Here is a 25,845-nt window from a genome sequence, read left to right on the forward strand (position 1 = left end):
CTTTGTACTGGCTCGTCGCGGAAGTTCCTGTGGTAAGTTTCCTTTATGCAGACGCAACCAAATTTTCTTAGACCGAAAAGCTTAATCATCTGAAAACTATTTCTTGTATATATATCTGTTGAGCACTATCATTAGTATATTTTAGTTTGGCGTCTAGTATCGTTATCAAGCATTGCTTCAAACAGTTAGCCTGCAGCGCGAAGCGCTAGAGTCCTGATGTAGACCAACTCATCTATCTTTAAGTTCAATAAGCGTTACCACTATACCATCAAGGAGGGCTAAGACAACGGCATTGCCTACACAAGAACGAAGTATAATGACACTATCTCAAAGCATATTTAGTGAATTTAGTTAGCAAGAATCGTAAATATCGTAAGACACCTACAAAATCATTTTATTCTCCAATAAAGTCACTACACTGAGATATTCGAAGTCATCACAGGCGGTTGTTATAAACGATGGATATCTACGTCGAACCATGTCAAGGGCGGTGATGGGCTCATGACTAGATGGCATAAACATCTGCAACATGTCTTCTGGGTTTTCACCTCATATGAGACTTGCACACACCCCAGTCAAAAGCGTCTATAACATATAGGGTATAGTAATATTTAGTTACGGCTTTTTTAATCAATGTTCCTCTGGTTTAATTCTTTTTGTGCCTATCACAATGTAATTCACTATGCGGTTTACTCCTTGATATTACCATGAAGTCTTCAAATCATTTGGACCACTGCAGGAGCTGTACTTCGTCTAATGACAAAGCGATTCACGCAATTCCAATTTATCTTACGATAGAAAGTCAACGCTAGAATGCATAATTATGCTAGAATCACATGTCAGGAGCACCGCAGTATGAACCGATACGATTTTCGGCCTCTTGACAGGACCAATGTTTCAATCTTGCGTATGCGCCGTTTGTAATTGAGCCAGGACAAATCGGTATTCTTCGTACGCGGTCGTCTCACGAGTCTGAACGTTGGCTTCGTATGCAGTTAGAGACGACGGGAGCGTTTGTCGCGTCCTATAAAGCTCTTAAACTCTGTTTGTCCTTCAACAGCTGCTTACGCCAAATTTGAACAAGGATACCCACTGCAGCTGATACTGGTTACCGTACGCAAACCGGCGGGAACGAAAGTCAGTATCAGATAGTGTGAATTCATTCAAATCTCTCCAGCTTTCTGGTACGCGACGGCTATAGGAGCAGCTACCTGTAGTTCTGTCAGGCTGAACGGATCATTTAACTCAAAGAAACGCGAAAGCAGGGGGCAGCGCGTCGATGTTGTAAACGGACTCGGCCATTTCAAGTTCTTCTTTTATAAATAGACGCGTCCCCTTTCCTTAACTGATGCGCTCCCGCTGCCCGTAATCGATACGTGTGTGACACCGACAATTAGATCACCATACGTTATCGGATACCACAGTTATTGACATGAGCAGTACAGCAGGTCACGAGCGAACCACTCCTCCTTCGTAGTTTGTGCCGTTACTTAGACGTACTCAAAAACTACCTGAAATAACGGCCGAGCCCGATCAATTAAATACCATCCGATCACGAAGAGATCAGCCAACAGTCGACGGACCAAACACACATTCGGATGATGAGCGGTCCTCCGGCGGCGCAGGCAAGCTTCGTCGCAAGAGTGCGATTGCAAAGTTGGTATTTCCCGGAGCACTCGCGCCACCAGTTACTCACTGCTACCCATTTTCGAGGGCGAGAATACGTTGCGAGGGATGCTCGAGCTGTCTAAATGAACCCAATTGCTACAGCTGTCGACGACGGTGGCGGGCGCAGCAAATCAAACTCCCAGCCAACCCGTCTGCCAGGGCAGTGACGTTGCTGTCGGCAATCTTGCATTGACGATCTTCATCGCCTCGCCACGACCATACTTGTACCACTAAACAGTATCTATCGCTTTAACCCAGCTATCGTAAGAGTGAGCCACCACCAGCCATTGCAGCATCGTTTTCAGTCGGCTAAATCTATGGCCGCCAGCTCTCGACCCACGCGGCGGTGATTGTCGTAGCGGGCTCTGAACGAACACCGAAAAATAGAAGTCACAGCAGTTGGCAATCGGATCTAAGATTCCACTTCAACATTAGCGGTAACGGCAGCATCACCGGAAGAGGGAAGTCCGACCACAACTGCATTGATTATATATTTTTTGTATATAGATGTAGTTCAGCACTTGTTCCAGTAGCAGCCTCGGCTCTAGCGACTACAATGAACGCAAAGACACGTAACCGATACAGCGGCGGCAGCTTTTAACGACCGACGACAAGACGCTGATCCCGATCAGTCGCATCGTAAATCATCGCTATTATCAGTAGCAGTAGCAACATCAGCTCGAGAGCAATAAACAGCCATCGTTGGTAGCAGAGATGTCAGAGGCTACAACAAGCTTGTGTCTCGTTTGAGGTCGGGGCTCGCTCAATCAATGGTTAAATTATCAGAGCCACATTGCGCAGCAGCGGTCGCTGAGTCTGCCGTCGGAAGCGCCAATGAATGCAATACGGAGCGTGTGATCATGGCGGCGGTAACATTTCCTGTTTCTTATTTGCCTAATTGTCATGTGCTGTTTGCTTTCCTTGCTCAGTTTCGATGTGTATGGCTATGATGCAACGGAAGGGAGTAGAAAACCCACCGGGAAGAACCAGATGGCGTGCTCACGGTGGCTTTGGTAGCGACGTGCACGCTGACGCTGGATCGCCGGAATCGTTCGGAGCGATCGACAGTTACGAATCGTCAAGCGGCGCAGGCACTGAGGCCGCTATCTTTCGATGGCATCTCCTTCGTCCTAGTTCTTCTCGATTCCCACTTGCCTTTTGTCTATTCCTTTGGCTGTTTTTGCCAGCGAGTAAATATCGTGCTAACAGTACACAGAAAACCACGCCGGCCCCGAAACTTGTGGCATCTGAGGATGTATGCTTGAATCTTTGTCTTGGAAGGCCAAGTGTTCGGCCGGCTGCAATGCCGACAGCAGGTACTTCTATGGCTGATCTGACGGTCAGTAGTTCCTATTATCTCGCCATGCGCTATGGATAAGAATCCGACATACTCACGTATACATGAATATTGTACTGGATTATGCATATGGATGGATGATTGTTGCAAGATGGTCGTACACACGAGTTGAGACATATGAACCATGGTTACGAACGATCCGAATCGATGGAGATGTACAAACGCTACATAGAAAAGATACCATTAAATACATGTACACTATCTATATTTGCACAAGGTTTACGAGAAGATGTCTCAATTAACAGTAGCGACGCCGCAGTAATAGCCAAGCTGCACTAACTGCTAATTCCGACAGCGGCTGAATTGACGACGGTTTTAGCAAACAAAAGATAGAGAAATACATGATTGTTTTCGTATATTGATATCCATCAAACTACTGTCATCATTGCGGCCACCAACAAATAGTGACGCATTGTCCTTTTCGGCCCTGCCTCCTTCAGCCGCTGCTAACGCCGTCGCGGGAAGCGAGACGCTTGTCGTACATGCAGCCCACTGCTCCACGAAACAGTAACCCGTCAAGATTTACGAGGGGGGACACAAATCCTCCACGATTCCATACTGCACAGAAACAACAGCAGTAACGACAAAGTGTCTTGCTTGTTCCTTCGGCTTCTAAGTCGTTTTCTTCTCCTTCGTTCTGTTGAGCCATCGTCAGAGCAATACTGTTATCATCCTAAGGAACAGCAGTACAATCAATAGATCGGCTTGCCGAAGACGATTCGATTCGAGCGACTAGATAAGCTAACTAGCATCAGTAACTCAAGTGAAGGTTAGTAACGTCGATAGTAACCTGTACAGAGCAGATGTGGTTCTTTGCTAACATTGTTAGACGCTACATTGTTAGATTAAGGCAAGGAAAGTTCAACAACGCAGGCTTGCATTGATTGTACTGTATTGATGACCGTTAATCCGATGCGATGGTGCCGGGCAACATCCTTTAAGGCGGATCTAGTTAGATTCGAAATTTGCCAAGCGGCATGCGTTGTTTGCTCGCATCCGAACTGTGTCTGACGAAATGATGCCTGGATCTGTTCCTGTATCAGGATAGAGAGTGGGTAGAAGAAAGCCACGAGTGAATTCGTCTTGTCAGCCTGTTACTGCGGTGGCACCAACAGCCATAGGCGACAATTGTCGTTGTACCGTTGACGAAGTGGTCTGATGATCGCCAACAAGCAAAAGGTACATAGGGAAGAAACGATTTACGATGGATGTGTTCAGCGACCAATACCGTCACCGTAATGTGGGTGTGTCTCTTGCACACTATTTCATTCTTGCACAGGTTGCCGCTAAGAGCAAACGGCTGTGAAACCGTTGGGAGGGGAGCCTTAGCGACAGGGGAACAGCAGCCCATCGGGGCGACCAGATGCGTCCGCGAATCTAGCGACAATTGGCTTTCACTTTAAGCAACGGCTGAACAAATCTCAGGGCACTAGTTCGCAGTCTTCAAGAGATTAGGACCTCTGCAATTTATGTGTCCATAATCGTAGTGTCTAGCACCATTATTCATAACATGAGCTCCGTAATATAAATAGCCACAACAGCCATATAAATTAAAGGTTCACAACCGCAGTCTTCATATTGATGCCTAGAATAGAAAAAGAAAAATCAATATAAGCAGAATATTTGTAACCCCCCTTATCAACGTACGTCGCATTTTTCATCGATCCCCTTCTCCCGGTTTTCCTGTAGTTTGTACATCCTCCACGCTCCGCGAGGGATGGTGACCCTTGCTGCACGACAGACGCGCACGACTCGACACAATTTACTGGACGACACTTACGTTCAGTCTAATAACAGGACTGATTGTTCTTTCACCGCAACGGATTAATCGCACTCGTATAGATATGACCAGCAAGTCGCCACGGCGTTGGGTCTCGGGGTCAGAAAGTGTTACGATAGTCGGCGCTAGGTAAACTGGTCTTCTAGACTCACTAGCACGCGCTGATCTGCGATCAAAAACAGAAAAACTGCTAGCAGAATAATATACAATTGTTATGTCTTTAATAACAGTACGACAGACTACGTGGTGTTAGCAATAGTTCATTTTGTGCTTATAGCTTGGAATATCTATAACAGATTATAGCAACAGGTTAAAATCCTGTCGAAAGTCACTAGATACGACAACGGTAAAACATGCTTATGTTCACTAGTTAAACTAAACTATCATCTGTTATCAGCCGGCATTCGGGCCAGACCTAGGCCTGCGTCACCTAATGCCGTTCGCAGTAGGCTTATTACTTGACTGTAGCACCTTTTTTGTACGTGTACGTATTTTTAGGCTGCAGAATCAAAGTTGATTTTCTTTTACCGTTAGTCACTATATGCGTTAAAAAGTTGACAACTTTGAGCGGAGTTCGTCAACATTACAACAATTTTATTTTCAAGGAAATTTTGTATATTTGTAAGTAGTGAAAGGATTTCATAACGAGAGCAAAGTACTAGGTACTGGCGGAGTCTTACTGTAGTCGAAAATATAGTCCCACGCTTATTTTTTTAGCTAAGCTTGCGCAAACGATGTTCCAGTGTGTTGCATCGTAACGTCACCATGATTTTTGTTTGTATTTTTATCAGGTATTTTATCAATTGTAATATAGTAAAGTGATATAGATAATCCAACTATCACACATATATATATGAAGCCCACTGGTACTTCGCGTTCAATATATGCTCCCCAGCCAGTCAAATATGTTTTACCGTTTTTTTCTTCAGTTAATTTAAACGTAATTACAAGAACGGCTTGTTGTTAGGAACGAAGGATTCGTGTTTAGCGAAAGCGAATGCCGTCCTGAAAACTTTAAAATGTCTTTTTTCAGAGCGCCGCTAAAAATCAATCAAATGTGCTCGTTTATACTGTGAAAATCAGCAAGATTCTACTATTCTTTCCTAGGCCAATGTAAGGCTAAACGGGGCAATTTTACATCGAATGATGGACATTATCGACCACGTTGAACTTTCGCATGTTTCGCATGAAAATTTAAGTGTAGATTTTTCTATTATTATTATATTTTTCAAAGAAAAAAATTGAATTTTTTTTTATTTCGGAAATAGCCTAGATTAAAAGAAACTATTCACTTTGGCAAAAAATCGTCATGCACGATTCTTACGCATATTAAAAGTGCAAATATAACTAAAATAGCCCGCTTACAGGTCCCAGGACTTGTTTACACGCGGAGTAAGTACTTCACTTTTACCTATTCAAGGTGAAAGTGCTTGACTAAAAATGTACCAGTTGAAAATAAATGGCAGGCTAGCAAGGCTATGTGGGTTGAGATACTAATGCTCGCTGTTTCACTACATAAATGAAAATATATTGCCAATCATTCGACTGATAAACGATTGAAAAAGCTTTTTTTTTAAGCATAATCTCGTATAGCGCCCTGTCTGTAAATTCCACATGTGAAAAGCAGGCTTTTGTAAACCGGGACTTCATTCTTAAATGGATAAAAGGTGTACGATGCAGAGTTGTTCGAAGTACGCGCGCCATCCGAAAGCACAGAAACAATTTTGGTACGAGTAAGGCTATTATTAGCAGATAGTCAAGAACATTTTGCTAAAGTTTATCTATAGCCAATCTCTAAGCGAACCCGAAGCTAACGTAAAGCGTGGCAGTGGAATTGCCTTCTGCCTTCCCGGGTCGCCGTCAGAGTAAGTTAACAAAAAAGAGTCGCTTTTAAAGGTGTGATTGCTATACAGTTGCTATGTAGTTGCTGATCGGGGATTGAGCAAATGTACAACTACCAAATCTGAGAAAGCCTATTCAAAAAAATCATGCCAAATTATTTGTTTCGTCTCGGTCACAGATACTATAAATCACATAGTAGCAATAAGCGAAAACCGGCACTGCTGCATGATAAGGACGCGTGAAGCACTTGAAGTCGAATAAAAAAAGAATCCAACAATCCATTTCGACCCGTATTAGACAATATCCCAAAGCAAAGGTTAGACCCCTTAGGGAAAGACTGTTAGCCATCGAAAGGGTTGTATTTTTTATCTACTGTAACACCTGGCTGGTCAGCGTAAACACGCGCACCATAGCCAGTGACGTCCCCGGTTTGGGATCTACTTCTTGCTATTAGCGAATCCAGTCCTTTCGTTCGTGCCTATTAAGGGTTATTAGGCTACAACCTACCAAAAGATATGATGCAATATATATATATTTATTTGTGGATACAATATCGTTCTGTGAAGTAACAGCGACCTTATGCATCGTCTATCAATGAGAACTAGCGTCACCACCGTTAGCAGACGTCCAGTGACCACAGAGATTGTTCTACCTCTACGCTAACGCAATATGATTACTTGCGCTTGCCCATACCTCTGTGGCCGGCGTCATTGTTGCTTGGCTCTCTCACGTACCATTTTGTTGATTCATCGCTAGCCACCGCTTCGAAGTCGCATTGCACGCGCCTTCTGATCCACTCTTTGATAAAAGCAGAAATACTGTGACGGATGCGTGTTGGTAATGTTGTTGGTAATGATGGAAGCTGCTTATCTCTCTCGAGTGCCCATTTTATCGTGAGTCTCTTCCATAATTTTCTGTTTGCGCTGACTTAGCTGGCACCGCGTCTTTGGCTTCCGTGACTGCGTTCCTCCAGCCTCGGTAACAGCTGCGGCCGTTCATCGCTGATTCGGTTTTTACGTTCCATGGTTATTTTGTTTAAGACAATGGCGATTAGATGAGCTCGAATGGCAAGCCGCCCAGCAACCGACGCTCGGTAAACGCTTGCAGCAGCACGTGCTGCTGAAGAGACAGCCATGCCGTGCGATAGATTACATCGTTCGCGGACACCGCACGTAGGCACGAACGGTAAGCAAACGACAGTTCGTTCTGTGGAGGCGGGGGCGGAAGGTGGGATAATACAACGACTTCTTCTTTTCAGTCATCCTATTGTTCCAGTTGAAGTTGGCTTTATGTAGCGCAAGGCGTTAACTTAATCACAACATTGTTGTCCGTTGTTGTCGCTGCTATTCCTGTCCTTGCAGCCTCTATTGGAACCGCTATAGCCGGACGGATCAGCTGTCAGTGGGTTGGCTAGCATAGCTCACTGATATAACTTAACATCGGTAAACAGCTTCGCCTTTGCTGTGCATAGCCGTACGAACGAACTCGTAAGGACGGTCAGGCCTTTGCGGTAGGCAGGCTGGTGGACTCGTGCTTATGAAGTCGTTCGCGGTGGAGATAAGTGTCATGTGGCCGATTTAGATTCTGTTAGTAATTTTACATAGGCAACAACATAAGTGGGAAAGTGAGTGTTGCTACTTCCGCAGATTTTTCATTGTGTTAAAGATTGGCTTTGTATACATACATATGGGTTTCCGATTCTTTCTGTTTAGGCATTCTATCCTTATGTTCTTGTAGAGGACAGAAACCGAATCGGATCAATCGAATGCGATCGATTCACACAAAGAAAAGAAATCGAAAAGCTAGTGTAACATTTTATTATAACAAACTGTATTATAAGGTAAAAAATGCAGAATTAAGTGGGGTATTTGAGACGAGTTGAGAAGCTAACCTATGCAATACCTTTGTTAGTATAGTCTTGAAGCAAAATACAGATAGGTCGAGGAAGGGGGGTGATTATATAATTGTTACATATAAAAGGTGTGGTTTTAAGTGGATCATGTAGATTATTTCCTGGAGCTGAACAACAGTGAACTGCTAACTTAAATTGGGTAAGATAATTTGCGCTTTATGATGTTGCTGTCAAACTTGGAGTTATCAAAGCATTTCTACCTCGAAAACGGAGCTGTCTTTCAAGTTGGACATCGTGAAAGGACGCAAATACGGAGATACCCCAGGAACTTCATATTATCAACGATTACACATTGTGAGGCTATTGCTTTTTATGGAAGATCGTTTTTAATTGCCATACACAGTTTCAGCTATAGAACGGGTTAGGAGAACCTAAATTGGCTTAAAATATAGTCAGTATGAGATCGATGAGTTGATTTTAGTTACCCTATAAATGTAGTCGGTGGCGACCTAGGCACTCTGGGAAACTGGTGAAGCTGAAGACATTTTCTCAAACGTATTCCTGACAAAAATACTTTATGTCTGTTCAAATAAACATAGCAAAAACTTCCAACTCCCTGGAAGCGATTAGTAGATATTTGGTAGAAAAAAAACAATCGTAGTAGTTTACTGACCTATCGAGTTTAACGGTCATGTTCTTTTCCAGATCGTCCTTATCTTTTTGGTGGCGCATTGTCATTGCCCGTTCCTCGTCTGGGGTTACGGTGAAATTATTCCGTTTTCGTCGAATCTCTTGATGGTAACGAGATGTCAACTTTTCCAATTCTTTCTCCCATTCTTCCTACAGAGTAGATCGGCACACGATAAAGGCCAAAGAATGAAGTCACACACGTCAATGTCAAGTCAGTATAGAGTTGCTGAATTCACGGATTTCGAGTAAACCTAGTTACTGAGATAGAACTGCGCCTACAATCCATAAACAGTCCACCTCCCTGTTCTCAGATAATAATAGTTAATAAAGCAAACGTACCTCACAATCCAATCTACCGATGTTACCGCCGAGAATAAACATAGGTTCTATTCAAGGTAATAAACACTCACACTGGACTAATCCTTACAACAGGCGAGCGTTTCAGGAACTTCTTTTCGAGACAGACAGGCCATTTTACTCGTGGTACTAGTAATTTGCACCCGTCGTCTTTTACCACGGACTTTAATGTTAGATTAGCGAAAGGACCACAGTTGTAGCTACTACAAAAGAGGCTGCGAGATGTTTAAGAATCGCTCTACGTTAGGAGTCAGGCTGCCAAAAAGCTGCGTTGAACGAGCTCTAAGATACAAGGAATATAGTAAATTAAGTATTTACAATTTTATTAAACATATATAATAAATCCTTAGCGGATAAGTTTTCTCTTTAGTTTCACTCAACACTCTAACGGTTAGGGAGAGCAGTGCAAGAACATCGGCCGCCCGCCCAAGACGAATCAAGTCAGATTTGTTCTAGCTATTAACGTTTTCAAGGTCTTGATACTAGTTGTCCTCTTACTAAACGAACCGATCTAATTTTGTAGATATTTTATATTATCCTCTTACAAACAGCTACTGAAATAACATTTTTTACGAGGCAAAATATTCACAGTTGTGTACACAGAGACACACACACTGCTATGAATCTCCTCCTATACTCTCCTAGATAACATTAATCAAATATAGACAAATAACGTAAACCCGCCCGAAAAAAAGGCAATACATGAAATAAAAAGTAGACGGACATGTTTTGTTTAGGCTGAAGAAATAGCCTTGTTTCACGGGAAAAATCAGAGCTCAATTGAAGATCTCAACAACGGTGACAGCTAAAGCATGAACGAATGTACCGACGCCTAATTTGTTTTTTTTTTTTAAATAGAAATCTTATTTCGTTTCTAAGGTACAGGGTAGGAAAGGTACGTGTGTAGTCACTCTGTAAGGCCCTGCCGCGGTAAATATTGACCGGAGCTATATATTTGATAGAGCCGATTTATGTAACGAATGATGCTATCTAGCCAACATAATCCTTTAAATTGCGTTATGTTTCATAAAAATGTAGAAAATGAAATATTCTACTAAAACAGAACTAGTTACCCTAATCTGATGCTGGATAACGTTTTCTTCTTCTACACGTTTCTTTGCGAATTGCCGGTAAAGGTCGTCCTCTTCCATGCGATGCCGCATCTCTAGTGTTCGCTGCGTTTCCGCATCCTGCGAAATGTTAGTTAAATTGGCACAGTTATTATTCAATACAAAATGGCGATTCAGATTGTGAAATGAGTGAGTCATAGGTTTAGGTTAGGACATGACTGTATAAATCCAGCGACGCTAGTCGGACCGCTGATCTTCATAGTGACAATGTCTTCTTTTTATATTTAGATATATTATAGATATTTAAGTAGTAACTAAATGCACTGGCGGGTAGCTGATATTTGTGCCCCGACGACAATGGCCGGTGATTTGAATTTATTAATTCACGATATATTCAGTAACTCTATTATCAGAGTTCTGCTTATCGTAGCTAACACTTTATGATCAATAAGTTTCTTCGTAAGTACGATTAGGGAAAAGTTGCATATGTAACTACTGTAAATAGAGCGTTCAATGGTGATTACCTCGTATGGCTTACTAATAGTGGATATATAATATTTGAAACGTTTCGATCTGGCTAACTTTAAGATACGCGGATATCTAACTATCGTAAAACTTGGTAATTTTTAAATCATAAAAAAATACGCTCAATACAGTCATTCAGTTACATAAGCCCGCGTATACGATTAGTCATAGATACGAATGCGTGGCCAATCATGAAGCATAAGGCAAGATGGTCAAATCGATAGCTTGCAACAGGCCAACATTTCAGCACCGTTCAACGGCAAAGCACAAGCTGTTCCCGGCTGTACAGCTGAGAGGTGTGACCCTTGTCCTATTTTTCTATCGACGTTTTTTGTCCAGTGAAATATAAAAATGAAAGCATCCTCATCCCTAAGGATCTCATACGACTTACTTCAGCTAGTGATAGTATAAGAGACAATTGAATCTGGCATAGAACATAACCAAAAGTTACTTAAGACCATGTCTGTACAGCTCTTGTCAAGCCGCACACACATTCATAACCGTATCGTAATACCCCTTGTGCAATACAATATACGCTTTGATAATTTAATAATAACAATAACTAGAATCGTCTCGCCTCTTACCCGGCAATACTCTCAATTGTTTCCTTTTATATCCATATGATGGTTTGCCTATCATATGCGCAGTATAAGTTCTATGAATAAAGTTGAATTAATTAGGATAATGTATATAGCTTAATTACAATGCGCCAACGAACTTCCTCTTCACAACGATCATACTATTCTATATTCATTAGTGCTTTCACTCAAATGATTGGACGTACGAATCGGCAACTCTTTGCCTATACGGAAACAGTCGGTTTTGGCGTTTGAGTTTGCCTAGCTTCTGTTCAATCAAAGTACATGATGACCGTCATTGAAGCCTACACGAATTTTGGATCGCTGTTCGAATGTATCATGAATTTGCCTTTTGTAACAAAGACCGTATCCGTGATGAAGTTAAGGTCACACCAATTTCGTCGAAAATAAACCTGTTCGTCACCATTGGGTAGTCATCTCCTTGTAGAGATTCGACGCATCGACTTTGGTCTTCATTTCAAAAAAGTTCAAGTTAAAAGTGACTCATACTCTCTTTGTGGTTAATCTTCTAATAGTAATAACGATTTGTACGGCGTTTTATATTGAAGTTCGACTAGTAGAAGATTAATCAACACCTCGAAAACGTTTGGCTTGTCCATTAGAAATACATTTCAAATATTGGCGCCATTTTCCTCCTCTTGTTGTAGCCAAACACTGCTAACCTAATCTAAAGTGTCGCCTAAGCGTTTTCAGTGACTACTTAACGATATTACCATTATGTTATACACAGTAATAATAACTAGAACAACAAATTAGGGGATTGTCTGATACAGACGGTTTCTATTAGTGCTCCGATCCGATCTTGACGGCAAATTCCGGCAGGATTTCTCCCAGCATTCAGACACTGTAGTTTTACAAATCACAACTTAAAGATAATGCTCCTTTTTAAGGATAATCATAGTATTTGTCATTTACCGTATAACTGCAAATGCTATAATATATTCACAATGATTACCGGTTTGAATGCATTAAATTGCATGCCATTGAATACACTTAAATGAGACAATGTCTATCCACGCCGATACATCTATTCGTGAATATCCTAATTCTGTTTAACTGTAGCTATGTAGTTGTGTCCCCATAACAACATTTATCAAACTCATATAATAATATTATGTTTTAGTTTGTTTAGCTGGTAAATTACGTCTATTGCGATCCTAAACCTGAAACTGCGGCGCCCATGGTAGGTTTCACTCGTTTATGGACCGTACACATGGGGTACTACGTCAAAAAATCTGAAGATATAAAGTAAAAGTTCACATATCCTCCACCACTCGCCAAGACTAAGTTATACAGGAACATTTAACGTTTGCGACTATTCGTAAAGTTATTAGAATATAAAATTTCATTTATAGGCCTGCCTGAACTCAATGAAATTTTTCAAGTGTTACGTCCGGTATCGGCGTTAGACATTTCATCAGACGGAATACGGAAAAAAAAGGCGTGACCACGCCCGAATTTGAACCTAAGTGACCGCGGGTATCTAACACTAACGGTAACCACGTCACCCACAAATCAATCACACTGGCACCTTTTTCCTGTTTTGTATAAATCAGCTGTATGTCAATCAAATAAAAATGCACGACTACATAACAAGCTCTTTTTACTTTCCGTTTTGCAGTCATGAAGCACATAGCAATCAACAGAACTGGCAGCAGCTCTTGTTTTGTACGCTACTGTATATACGATGTCTTCTTAAACATTGTTTCACCTCGATCTGGTTCCATACCTTCGATTGCTTTATTTTTTTCAGTTGAGTAAATACCGTGCTAGCTTTCCGCCGAACGACACCGTAATATTATGAAGGCGATGCCCTGTTTCATTAACCGTTAGTTTATAGGCATTAATATTATTATATGGTTATTATTGCCATTACTACGCGGACGTTATTAGTATCTACGAGTAGCACAGGCAATGGCGTTGGAGGTCGCTACAAAATAAAAGGAAGAGATTTGCGTTTGTTTGCACAAGGGGGTAATAACTTCCATATACTACCCTCTGCCCCTAGCCCACTCGTTTTCTTTCGCACTTCGTCGTTTTTCTCTGCCTTGCAAGCAGACAGACGGACGCGGCGAAGCCGATGATGACGATAAGGCACCCAACGATTGCTTGCTACAGCGGGCACGCTACTACAGACGTTGCTTCTGTCGCATTTCCCTTTAGCCGCTTTTACTTTCGGTGTGTTCCACTAAATGTAGTTTATGGACTATGGTAGGGGGCCATTAGAGGGCGATCTTCGATGGCTGGCAGAAGAAATCCTATCACCAGCTTTGATGAGAAAAGGCATCGCCACTTAAACGTAACGTTCATAAGACCACAGTCTTCACGCCTAATGTCTCGCTTAGCACGAGAGGCAGCAGCTATACTGACGGTCATGATTAAATAAAACGTAAACGAAGTATCCAAAATTTCCATGACGATTCGTTAGCCACTAGAACTAGCGGACGCCGTAATGGTGTCACATTGGCGCAAAACGCAGTAGATGGACGCTTTGCTGCTGCGCCTGTTGTCGCAGGGAACAGCGGACCTAACGGCAACGGAGCTTCTCTGCCCAACTAGCATTGCTCGTCTGCTCCTCACTTCCCGAAACGGTATTATTAGCTAGTTGTATAGCATGATATGGCGCCATTTTTGCTGCTATTGGTTTCATCTCGTTTAACAAAAACGGGATCCGAAGCTGATTGCGGATAGTTTTCACTTGTCTTTTGCTATGGGAACTGTCTCAAACTGCCGAAAGATATGCTTTTCTTCATTCAGTCAATTAAGCTTCTTGTGTGGTGTATTCATGCAGCAGAAACTAAATATTGTTGCATTTGTCAACTCTTAAAGTTGAGAAGCTGAGCAGACCCTCCCGTAGTTATAGAAACTCAAAAGCTTCGACCAAGAGCAGCTTCAATCGCCGAGTGGTGCCAAGCGCGGTATAGCCGAGAGGCATGACAAACGCCCCACTAGCGGTTTTGGGGGTGTTTGACGTCGTGGTTTTTATGCTTATCGAGAAAAACAAATGTCCACCTTGTAATTATAATTGTTGGGTCTTTAAGGGATACGTTATACCCCGGGAGTAGCAATGTGCGATGCGATTTAAACAAATTATTCCGGCAGTAGGGACGTCGGAAGACGATAAGTTGGGCTGGCGTTTCTTGTAACAGAAGGACACACCTCGCTCCACAAACTACTTTCCCGGACAACGTTTTCGCTCGACATATCCACATAACCCACGAAGGACGCCATTCATACTGATTTTCGGTTACCGGGTTGTACTCCCCGAAGAGCCTTCTGGTTGCGAAATCGCCGGAAGAAGGTGCCGCAGAATCACGCTGGAATGCTCCAAATTTGGCATACAACAGCGCGATTCAAACAGGAAAAGTCTGTCCTGCAGGAGCCCAAGAACGACACGAAAGTACTGGTACGTTGGGCATTATTGTAACTCCCTAAAAGTTGTAGTCGCGTTACCACGGGTTATTTACTATTGTTAGTCGAGTAGTCCTACACGGGTGTCGCATACCGATGGCCCACGGTCGGCAGCTAACGCTGAACAGAAGGGGTATACGGCGGTATGCTGGTAAACACACTAGCGCGGTCAAATGCGTGCCGCGAAGATTAACATCATAACTTCTAAATGAGCTACTTGAGGCCGAATAAATTGAACTTTGTCAATAGTAACTTTGCTATTCGGAGCAATGCAACAGTTATTTATACATAATATATTAACTCGTGCTAAAACATGACTACGATGAACCAGACTGTGGACTACGATTATTAAAAATAGCCATTATATGGCTCCGAAGGTATTTTGCATTTGGAACGGCGGCACAGAGGCGCTTATCCACGTACATCCATGTCGTTTTACAATAGATACATGTCTGTGTCGTTATTTCTGTTACTAATATATGCGCTTGTTGAATACGCTTGCGATCATCTATCAACTCTACGCAACGTAATCAAGCATATTGATCTGAAATTGATTGGGCCTCGATACGGTTAATAAAAGGATTAGTGTCTTGTTGGAAATGTGCTGTAACCTATCTTTACTATGCTATTAGGTACCTTGATACATCAAGAATCTTGTGTTTGTGTACTACAGTCCGATAAATCCCTATAAATATAAAATATTTTTTTTTTTTTGTTTGTCTTATATTTCGACAAAGTTCGACCGCTTACGGTCTTATTATCTCGGTAACATCTGCTAAACGAATGTTCTGTGCCCGTCTTCAGGACATAAACATGCAAACTTGGACTCGCAGGTTTGTCCGATTTATTTTTGCCCCAACCCTTCGTTTTGACTGCGTTTCCCTTCAACGGACACAGCAGTTTTTACGTAACGATTATGGTATCACGTACGTTATACATAATGATAAATATAAAAAAGCACGGCACCAGTGTTTGATTAAAAAAATAGAGAAAAAATATGACTATAGTAAGTCCTGGATAATCAGTTTGTTCCGGCAGAGAAATTTAAAGACGTGGAATCAATAGAGACATGGATGAGGTAAAGTGGACTTCAATCATTCTTAACAACCAAAGTCAAATGGCCTTTAGCTATGTGCTTCTAGAGTTAGACGTTGTTGAGGATGGGGAGTTAAATAAGTATACGATGTCATAGCTACATTCTAAGGGTCTAGATGAATGGGAGCATTATATACGGATGGTGTCGCGAAAACAAGATTTACATAATTTGCTATTTTCTTCCTATATATTCTATATACTAGATTTGTGTGTTTGACTGCTTGCGACGGTCATAGTTTGAATCGACCATTAGCCGAAATTTAGTAGATGTACGTGTACCAAAGATAAAGCCCGTACTCATAAAGATAGGTAAAAAACCAAATAATATTTATATTAAAGATTATATACGCAGTCATATAGGCTAGAATGCATGATGTGTGATAGAATAATCACAGTGTCCTTTGATTAGTCTAAACGTATCAACTATTTAGTATTTCCACATTGTTGCTTGCCTTTGCCCGACGTAGAGTCATCTATTCTATTTTGCAACATAGTTTAGGAAGTTACATAACCATACGTAATAATATGTAGTCGGGAGATGGAAGGCTATGAATAGACGCCACGTTTCTATACTAGGATCGTAGTGAAGCGTGGATGTTTCTATTGGGTGCAAAGCGTATCCGTTAAAAATGATAAACACATATCAGTAGCCGTGCAACACAGGTCTCCGATAGCATTTGCCCTCGATTGTTGCTGTTACTCACGTCTAGAACGGACAACGATTACTAATGTATTACCATATACTCCACTGTACCATACGCGTTTGCAGAGATCTCAATGATTACGCTTGCAGATGAGTGACATTTGCTGGAAATCCCGTTATCGTCATTAATTATATGATTATGCAATTGGATTTAACGCGCCTAGCGGACCGCGAGAGGGGCAGGCGGTTAGTCCGTTATGTGAATCAGGTACCCAACAGTAACTAGCTTGTTCAGTCTGTGGCACTGACGTCTGTCGACGTTTCTTCGGCTCTGCTGATAAATCGACTATGACCGATATATGCCTCTGTAGTAATTAGCAACTGTTTAATTCGATCTCCTCTAAAGACAACCGACCTTTGATGTCGCAAAAGGCCACTGGGTGGCTAACGCGCATATTTTTGAATGCGTTGCCATGGCGGCCATAACAAACGGGTGCGCTGTTACGTTGATTTATGGAAATAAAGTATTGTTATTAAGGTTAATAGCGGCTTTTATGGTTGCCATGTAGCTTCATGGGTCTGTTAAAGAATTCTTAGATAAGTACGACAAGACCCACTCCGGTGAAGTTCCGAACAGGAGTTAGCCTTTGATGCTATGACTACGAACAAACGATTCCGAGGATTTGTTTGTATATGAAAAATAGTCTGTAGTCCTCAAAAAAGAAAAGGAACCCTGACAGAATACAACACTCTCATCAAACGTATTCAGATCAACCTATTATCCACTACGAGTGGCATTTTATGCTCAGCATCTCTAATAAGCCAATGTGCATGTCCGCAGTATGTTTTATTTCTTTCGCGTCAAGTTAAACTTTAACTAATGTGGCCAGAACAAGTCACAGTGATAACGTCTAGCGAAACTGATTGATCTTTTTTAACTTTATCGTGCAAGTCGATTCAACCGAACCGAGAAAAAACTAACCTCGGCTACCTTAAGCACTAATCAATGAAACAACACTAACGTAATACAATTTTGATAAGGAAAAAATTAAGAAAAAATATCAAAATTACCGACTATTATTATATTCGAGATGCTCGGAAGGTTGCAGTAAACAATCAGAAGTATCACTTTGCCATCTGGAACAAATGATAATTAATATATAAGCGGGTTCCCATTGACGAGCTCGATATATGTTTAGTAAATATATAGCTGATTTCCTGTTTCGAATATCAAATACGCTCACACCGAACACAGGGCAACCTGCGTTCCTGTTCCGTTAATACTTCATCAAAAAATCATTATTATCACCAGTATACATACAACAGCTTAACTACACTCAAATCGAGGCTATATGACATTTTCAGCTCGGTCACCAGGCAGAGCCATGTCAATTTCACGAAACGTTCCCGGTAACGCTTCGTGACGATGCTTGTTTATGTGCAACCAAATTCCATTTTTCATACGTAGTACATAAACGAAAATTGTTCAGCTACGGTCGCGCAATGCTGGAGGTAGTAAATGATCGTTTTTCTCTGTATTAGTCAAATGTCTACACATCTGGCGGAATGTGTGCGTCTTTGCCGGCGTTTGAAGGAGCTGTCGTCGGCACGCGCCAGTCACGTCATTGAGCTCACGTCGACAGCGGCCATAGTCACAAATTGTTTGCTAGTTATGCTTGTGCCGCATCTGAGCCATTGCTATTGCCTCGATGAAAACGAGCAGAACGAGAACGACCGCTGCGGTCTCGGGTTATGGCATAACATTGTAACCCAGTTGGAAGTTGTAGGGGTATCTTGAGTACGGCTAATAGCTGCTCACGTTATCAAGCCACGCTATTGCAGTTGTTGGACAGACAGCTAGCTAAGCAAATGTAAGTTCATTCATTTCGTGCTTATAGCGCTGTCCGATTCGCCGCCCGCCAACATCAGCTCAGTGTGGTGCCTTTTATATATACCTATATACACGTACCGCAGGCCGACCGCCTCCGCAATCCATATATGTTAGCGCAACGCAGTCATAGTCTCTGTGTACGATGTGTATTGTAATTAGTACACTTCTGCCGATGACCGCAGTCATGTTTATGGCGATGAGTGTACTTCTTCACTCTTTTTTTTTGACACCGTTACCCCATGCCGTTAGCCAGCAGTAGTAACAGCAAATGGTTACGCACTAAACATAGGGACACGGGGAGACCTGGGTTCGAAACCGGCTGTAGACCCTGGGCTTCGTGCTGGGAACCAGCTCTCCGGACTAATGCTTAATGACAGTAATAGACGTAACACGAAACACTAATTCTACGTGATAGGGTTGTTATCGAGGGAAATGAAATTGTGACCACAATTAGCGCTAGCTTCGCTGCGAAACCAGCCCAGAAATGCTGTTGCTGTTGCCGGGTTGACTGACTGAGCTGCCGGCTGGCTTTTATTTCTTTTATCTTTTTTCTGGCCATAGCAGTGACTTTTTCAAGCGAGCAACATGAAGCGACTTGACTATAGAATCTAGTTGTATTAGACACTGAATCTTCTCTGGACCTGCTTCTGTCTGAGTTCCCTAAGCTATACATCGTCACTCACTGGCTTCTATCGCTGCAGCTGGTCCGTAGTTCCGCAGTAAGTCATGGGTCGAAGGTCGGCCACTACTACTACGGCCGGTGGATGGCACTTCGGTCCGCTCCCTGGCACGAGGATCAGCCATATTATGCTTGCTTAGCTATCCTTAGCAGTAGACAAGATGATGGCGGTGGCGGCGATAGTGGACACGTACAACAGTTGCTGCAGTGTTCGTTCGAGCTGGATGCCACGAGAAGCAACCGCGATGTATCGGAAGCTAAACACATACCTGTCTGTAATGAATGTTGAATTCCCCATCCCCTTGTTTCGACCCCTGAATCCGACCGATAATGATTACGGAGGCACGTGTGACGCGGCATTCAAATCAAAGGGGAATTGCCATCAGTCAGCGGCATCCTCAATGGTGCAGGAAGATCCCATGCTCAGTTGGAAGAATTATGGGCGCACGTCAATAGCTCGATAACGTCAGTCGAAGAATACCAATTCACTAAATACGTATCGGCAATGCAAAGAGATTCTGGCGGCAACATAAAGCAACGACACATCCTCAGTACGTCAATACGTAGGCCGCGTTTCTTTTTTTTGTAGAACGCCGGTACACCGTTCGAGTTCACGTAGTTTTCGGCATCTACGTACGTTCGTTCGTCCGTCCGTCCGTTCGTTCGTTAACTTATAATAATAATAGCAGCCGTTCGATAATGTTATCCCGGAATAAGACCAAGTTCAGCCTTTCAAACGCCCAAACCCGTTTCTAGCGGCATAATCGAAAACAATACGAAGCCATATTTAGAACAGAGCGCAGTGTTTAGCATTGTGTTACAAAACGGACCGTCACTATTGAAAACTTACAATAGCTTTTTTTGTTACATACTATTTAGTGGTTTCATTTAATGGCTCGTGCCAATACAATTACCTGGACTTTACGATTTGGCAAGAATGGCCAACTGTGAAATGTTTAGTTGGTGACTAAATGGCTTTTCTCAATGTTCTCTCCTTAAAAACTACTTACAACAGAGGAAGAAGACTTTACACATAGCCAAACGTTACGCTGGGCCGAATGTCAGTGCTAACTACGAATGGAAAAAAGGAACGTGTATGTGTGATAAAGGTTAGTATATTACACATCTTACAGATGCTCTATTTAGCGTCCGGTTACATGAAAGCCCATAAAGGCCAGCTAATGACGCCCTATGATGATGTGTTTCACGACAGAGCAATCGGCAGGCGCTTAAAACCCAGCAAGTTGTCCTCTGATCTCTAGTGTAGTACTGGTCGTCAAGCAACTATAAAAGCGACTAACTCCCATTTTATTTTTTTTTTTTGCATTTGCCTTCGCTTTAGCAGGCGAGCTCCACCAGAGCTTCCAAGGTCTTCGTTCAGACGATCTCGTCTGCTCCGCCAGCTGAGTTTCAGAAAATCCAAAGCTAGCTGTGTAAGCTGATCTGATTCTTATGGCTTTTTTTCAGGGGGGGGGGGGGGGGGGGGTATAGGTAAGAAGAGATAGGTATTATTGTTTTTTTACCGCTGTGCCATGTTGAAGGCGGTGGTTACATCAGAATAGATTAATGCACGTCCTAGATAGAGATAGGGAACGAGAGAACCGAATTCAGCGAAGCGATCCGCTGCAAGTTGTTTTTATTTTTCGTTATGATGTCTAAATGCTGTTTACCGGTGAGCTTGCGAAAACGAAAGATCACATTATGGGCCAATCGTCAAAAAGGATTGAAGAAGACGCACGACATCCCGCGGATTGTAGGCAATCTATTACAGAAACGATGATACCCGTAGTCGAATCGCCATAGGATATATGCTATACAGTATATAGGCTGAAGGTTTTACCAGCAGCCGTATTGACGAATTCGTTGTCCATCCACGACAGCTCGGATGGTTAACAAATGAAAGGCTCTCTATAGAAATGTTTTCTTTGCCAAATTGAGTGATCTGTCAAAGATAGTGCTCAAGACAAGTAAATGTACCCACGTATATATATGATGAGATTTAAAATTTCTATGAAGTACATCCGTCTACGATATTTTAACACGAAGAGTCTTTTTTTGCCTCCTCTATCCCGTGTAAAAACGGTGAATCTATGTCACATATTACTATAAGTTGGATAAGTTTCCGCTGCCCCTTTTCACAAAAAGCACACTTACTGTCAAGTGAAATTTTCTAGAGCAAAGGGCCCGCGATCCGTGTCGATTCAACATATATTACTAGACTATATAGCGATATTGATAATTGCGTTGGCTAAGCAAAATGGCGCTGTAGATTGATACTCATTGAGCATTCAATGGAGATCACACCTAATCTATCCATCTTTATAGGTCTATCTATTTGACTACAATCGCAGTAAAATAATTAGATTCCTGTTAAAAAAGCCGTGTCCGTTTGTGGCAGAACGTCGACGTTTTGAATAATAAAATACGCTTGATTCATAAGTAGTTCGGAACGCTGCAAACAACTACAAAAGATAAGCTGTATTCTTATTAACACGTTTGATCATAGCGTGTCTCCTGTCAATAAGTTAAACATTAATTTCCCTGTATTTGTTTTCTTTATCCTTACCTAACAATGTATTGTTTTTATTGTTATCTAGCAACACATTTACAATAGAAGAAACAAAGATAAAATATAAACCAACCAAGACAGCACTATGGAAGGGAGTTGTCTTGTTTCGGTTCGTGAAAACGGAAAGCCGTTTGTCGGATCAGCGCTTTCTCGTTCCATTTGCTTGTTATTCTGAGAAGCCACACTTTTTCGGACTCGGAACTGACTGGCATTGAAGTGGCTCTCATCAATTGGTAATTTCGGTCATCACGGGTAAAGCGTCACTCTTTGTATTCTATATTTGGTCGTTTTCTGTGTTCCCTTTAGACGGCACTTCGTTCTTTGTCTCATTGGTCCGCATCATCGATATTCTAGCGATGAACGTCGGACGGCAGCCGAGACTGTTTACAGTTGATGGCGTTTGACGTGCCGCCATGTTGATGGAGGGCTAGCCAGCCTGGACAAGCAGACTTATGGGGACATCTTGGTTTCCTTACCGGTCTCGAGCAACATAGTCGATAGTCAACCAAAACTAGGCCGTCTGCGCCGATTTGTATATCTAGTTTATTTAAATCAGTTGCCCTAACGGAAGCAAACTATAAATTTAATTCAGACCAGATCATGGACATGTGATATAAGTGTCAATTTTTCTACCATTTTCATGCAAGACATACGGGTATAGTCTGCGTAGTCTGCGCCGATGTAACAGTGTGCGTTAGCATTCAACACTTCGGAGAACTTTTCTATTTCTATCTATATGCTAGGTACAAATCTGCTTAGGACCTGTATGACAGTGACGATTTCAAGAGACCTGCATATTTCAACTGACTGTCCCACAAATTTCAAAGCAGCGTTTTAACGCTACGATTGTAAACCACATACGCGCGCAAACACATGGAAATTGCTTTATTATGACATTGTCACATAGTTATGTATTGGCCGCCTTTTACCCCTATGCTCGTACGGGATTGCGGGGTTTCGTTCGTACAATAGGCCCGATCGATGATAGCCTTTTGCATATCGTTCTGCGTCTTATGGTAATTAAGGGACGATCATTAATCCTTCTACTGCAACGATGATTTTGTTCACATATCATGGACACTTGACATTAACTATTCATGAGTATATATCTATGATATCTGAAGGGTTATATATACGGGAGACATAGTAGAAATGATAGCTGGTGAGAAAGGAATTGTTTACTTTTGCGCCAATTTGCTACAATTAAGGCATTTGCCTAGGCCGTATAGGAATAAGATATAATAACATTCGCCGCATGCGCATGACACATAATTGCAATTGGAAACTTATTTTTCATTTCTACTTACAAGGACTAGAGGACCCATCTTGGTTGCAAAGCTGACTATTTCCCGCTCGATCTTGACCTTGGGAGGCTGGCCATGGGAGTCCATTGTCGTGTACACGGAATAGTGAGGTACGGGCTGTATAATCGGAGGCTCTGGGGAGCTGGTGTGCCCGTCCGTATTTCCATTGGACTTGCGCTGACTGCGTCGCACGCTGTCTTTGAAGAATCGCTTCAGCATAGCAACCTGTTACGTGGGCCTGTCACCAGGTCTCCGTCAGTGCACAAACTCACAATGCTATTGTCCACTAGTCCGTCTGAAGACGTAACTTGCTTCTGTATTGAAAAGAATATTAGGCCAATTACACAATAAGTCAAACGTAGTCGGCCTGTGCTTAAAGAAATCCTCAGATCTTTAAAAGCTCTTTCAGTTTCGAGTTGTCTTTATGCTTCTTTTTAACTCATCTCTTTTTTTTTGTAAGGTTCTCACAAAAGAAATCCCTGCAACCTGAGTCTATGGTCACAACTTTGTGACCCTGCTACATGCGCCGCTTCGTACGCAACGAATACGACAAGCTTAGGCTTGCGATTGTGCGCAAAGCCAAGCGAGGGTCTGTGGGGATGCGTCCGAGCGAGCGTCGAGAAGGACGTTAAAACGGCATGAAGCTCTTAAGACGACGAGCCAAATATGCAGTCGAAAGATGAACGAAATAGGGAAGAGGACGACGGAATCGCACAAGCAAAAGGCGCCCGACGTCGACGCAACTCCGTTGCAGCTGTTGCTGCTGCTGCTGCTGAAGAACGATGCCGTTTTTCGATCAGCAGTCGTTTGCGATAAGTGACAGCCAACGAAGTGTGGGCAGAGGCTTCTACTCAAGGTCCCTTCGGCGGCCATTTGATGTTTGCGGCTTCAGACTTTTGCTGCTGCTTTAGACGTAAATGCCGACTGAAGAGTGCGTATTCCGAAGATCAGCTCGTATCGACTGAGCGGATATACATGCATGTACGCAATATTCTCAGCAGCTGCCGCAGCAGCCACTGCTTTTACATCAGAGCTGAGCAGCAAAGCCAGATGATCGGAAAGAGTTAGTCTAGACGACCGGAATCTCGAGTGGGCGGATCACCGATCCGACGCCGGTGCGCATGTTCGGTGCTAGCGACGCCACCATTGAAAAGAGTGCCACGAGAAAGGATCTTACATGAGTTCGTGTAAACGATTGAAAAACAGGACAGACAGGTAGCGTCTACAGCGTGAGTGGATAGGGCAAGCCGGTGGGTCACGTAGAACGGGACGGAAATTTACGCAGCTGAAGGCATAGAGTAAGAAAAGCGGAATAGAACTAGTTTTTAGGATCTCATTAAGGTGTCGTTTTATTCAGAATCGTAATCTTTGACGTGTAGAATTTAGCAAACAAGTCGTTCACTGATGATACAGGATATTGTGGTCTATAAGATACAGATTGTGTTAGTAGTATTGTTGAGTTTAGGCGCCGAGCCTGTCTTCTCTTGCTGACATCGACGGTTATGTCGAAACCAACCTCCTTGGTTTCAAGCCTCTAAGAAGTTAATGTTGATTATGAAATAATCCCTTTTATATTTACCATTTGGGATATTCGTTCTAAAGGTCGTTTTAAAGAAAAAGCGCTACAATTTGCAGAAAAAAATGACCCGCTGCGCGATGTAATGACACACTTAGCTAAACCCGATATTACGAAATGCCAAGGTTATCTGCTCCCGCCGCTCATTTCTAGCCACTTTAACTATTGTTCCTCATCTTGTTTCCAACTTAAAATAATCCTTTCTACAATATTAGTGTTGTCAACTTTAAAAATTTCAATTCCTATCTTTCTCTTATAGTTCCTTCAGTCGTTGTTGTCTTCTGACAATGCAGTGGACCCTTGAAATGGTTTGGATACAATGCGTTTGTACGTGAGACTTCGCCGTTGGGCGCGAACGTTTGATTCAACGCCTTACGCTGGTATCAACTGAATAACGATACAATTTCAAGTCTATCTTCTAACGAGAGCCACACGTTTATCGAAAGCTTCTATCGACCTGGGACGAGGATCGAACGATTGATTGCTTTATAACCGAAGTTACAAGAGTGAAATTCTAAAAGCTTCAAGCATGCGGCTAATTATCGTTGAGTGCGTAAATTACCTTCATGACTCCATTTCACTAGCTTCACATGTTAGCTAGACGATGCACTCGTTTTATCCATCCTTATCATTTTTTTTCGAAACAAAGCCAATGAAATCGTCATAGAAAATCTTCTATTGCTTATACCACATTCAATGATGTCAGTCTGTATAGATAGATAGATATATATGTATATATCTATAAAAACCTGTATAGATATAGAAATTTCACTAACTGATAACGAATAATCTACCAAGCGAACGGTTCATCTAAGAGGATTTATGGACTGCAATTGATAAGTACATTTAAAAAAAAAACGACATTGACATGCCTGCGCACCGACATCTGATTTTTTTTGCTTCTTTTGTCTACGTCCTCGATATCCTTATATATATA

The 25,845-nt window shown here is 42.3% G+C and overlaps 1 protein-coding gene across 4 annotated transcripts in view; it reads right to left on the reverse strand.

Annotated features, from left to right (window-relative positions):
- The window catches only part of Hil (peptidase hillarin), a 73,797-nt gene that overhangs the window by 11,559 nt on the left and 36,393 nt on the right, over positions 1 to 25,845 (reverse strand). For 2 of the 4 annotated variants that reach the window (XM_022791261.2, XM_086978960.1), the window contains 2 exons: positions 10,620 to 10,736; positions 9,173 to 9,339 (listed from right to left, as the gene is read on the reverse strand). In XM_022791261.2, coding sequence (XP_022646996.1) covers positions 9,173 to 9,339; positions 10,620 to 10,736 — 284 coding nt within the window. Of the gene's footprint in view, positions 1 to 9,172; positions 9,340 to 10,619; positions 10,737 to 13,735; positions 13,755 to 23,335; positions 23,890 to 25,845 lie in introns of those variants that run through there. The other 2 variants (XM_022791262.2, XM_086978961.1) reach the window with 2 other exon arrangements.

The sequence above is a fragment of the Varroa destructor genome, unplaced genomic scaffold (assembly GCF_002443255.2).
Source record: "Varroa destructor unplaced genomic scaffold, Vdes_3.0 BEIS01000002.1, whole genome shotgun sequence".
In the NCBI taxonomy this organism is placed as follows: Eukaryota; Metazoa; Arthropoda; class Arachnida; order Mesostigmata; family Varroidae; genus Varroa; species Varroa destructor.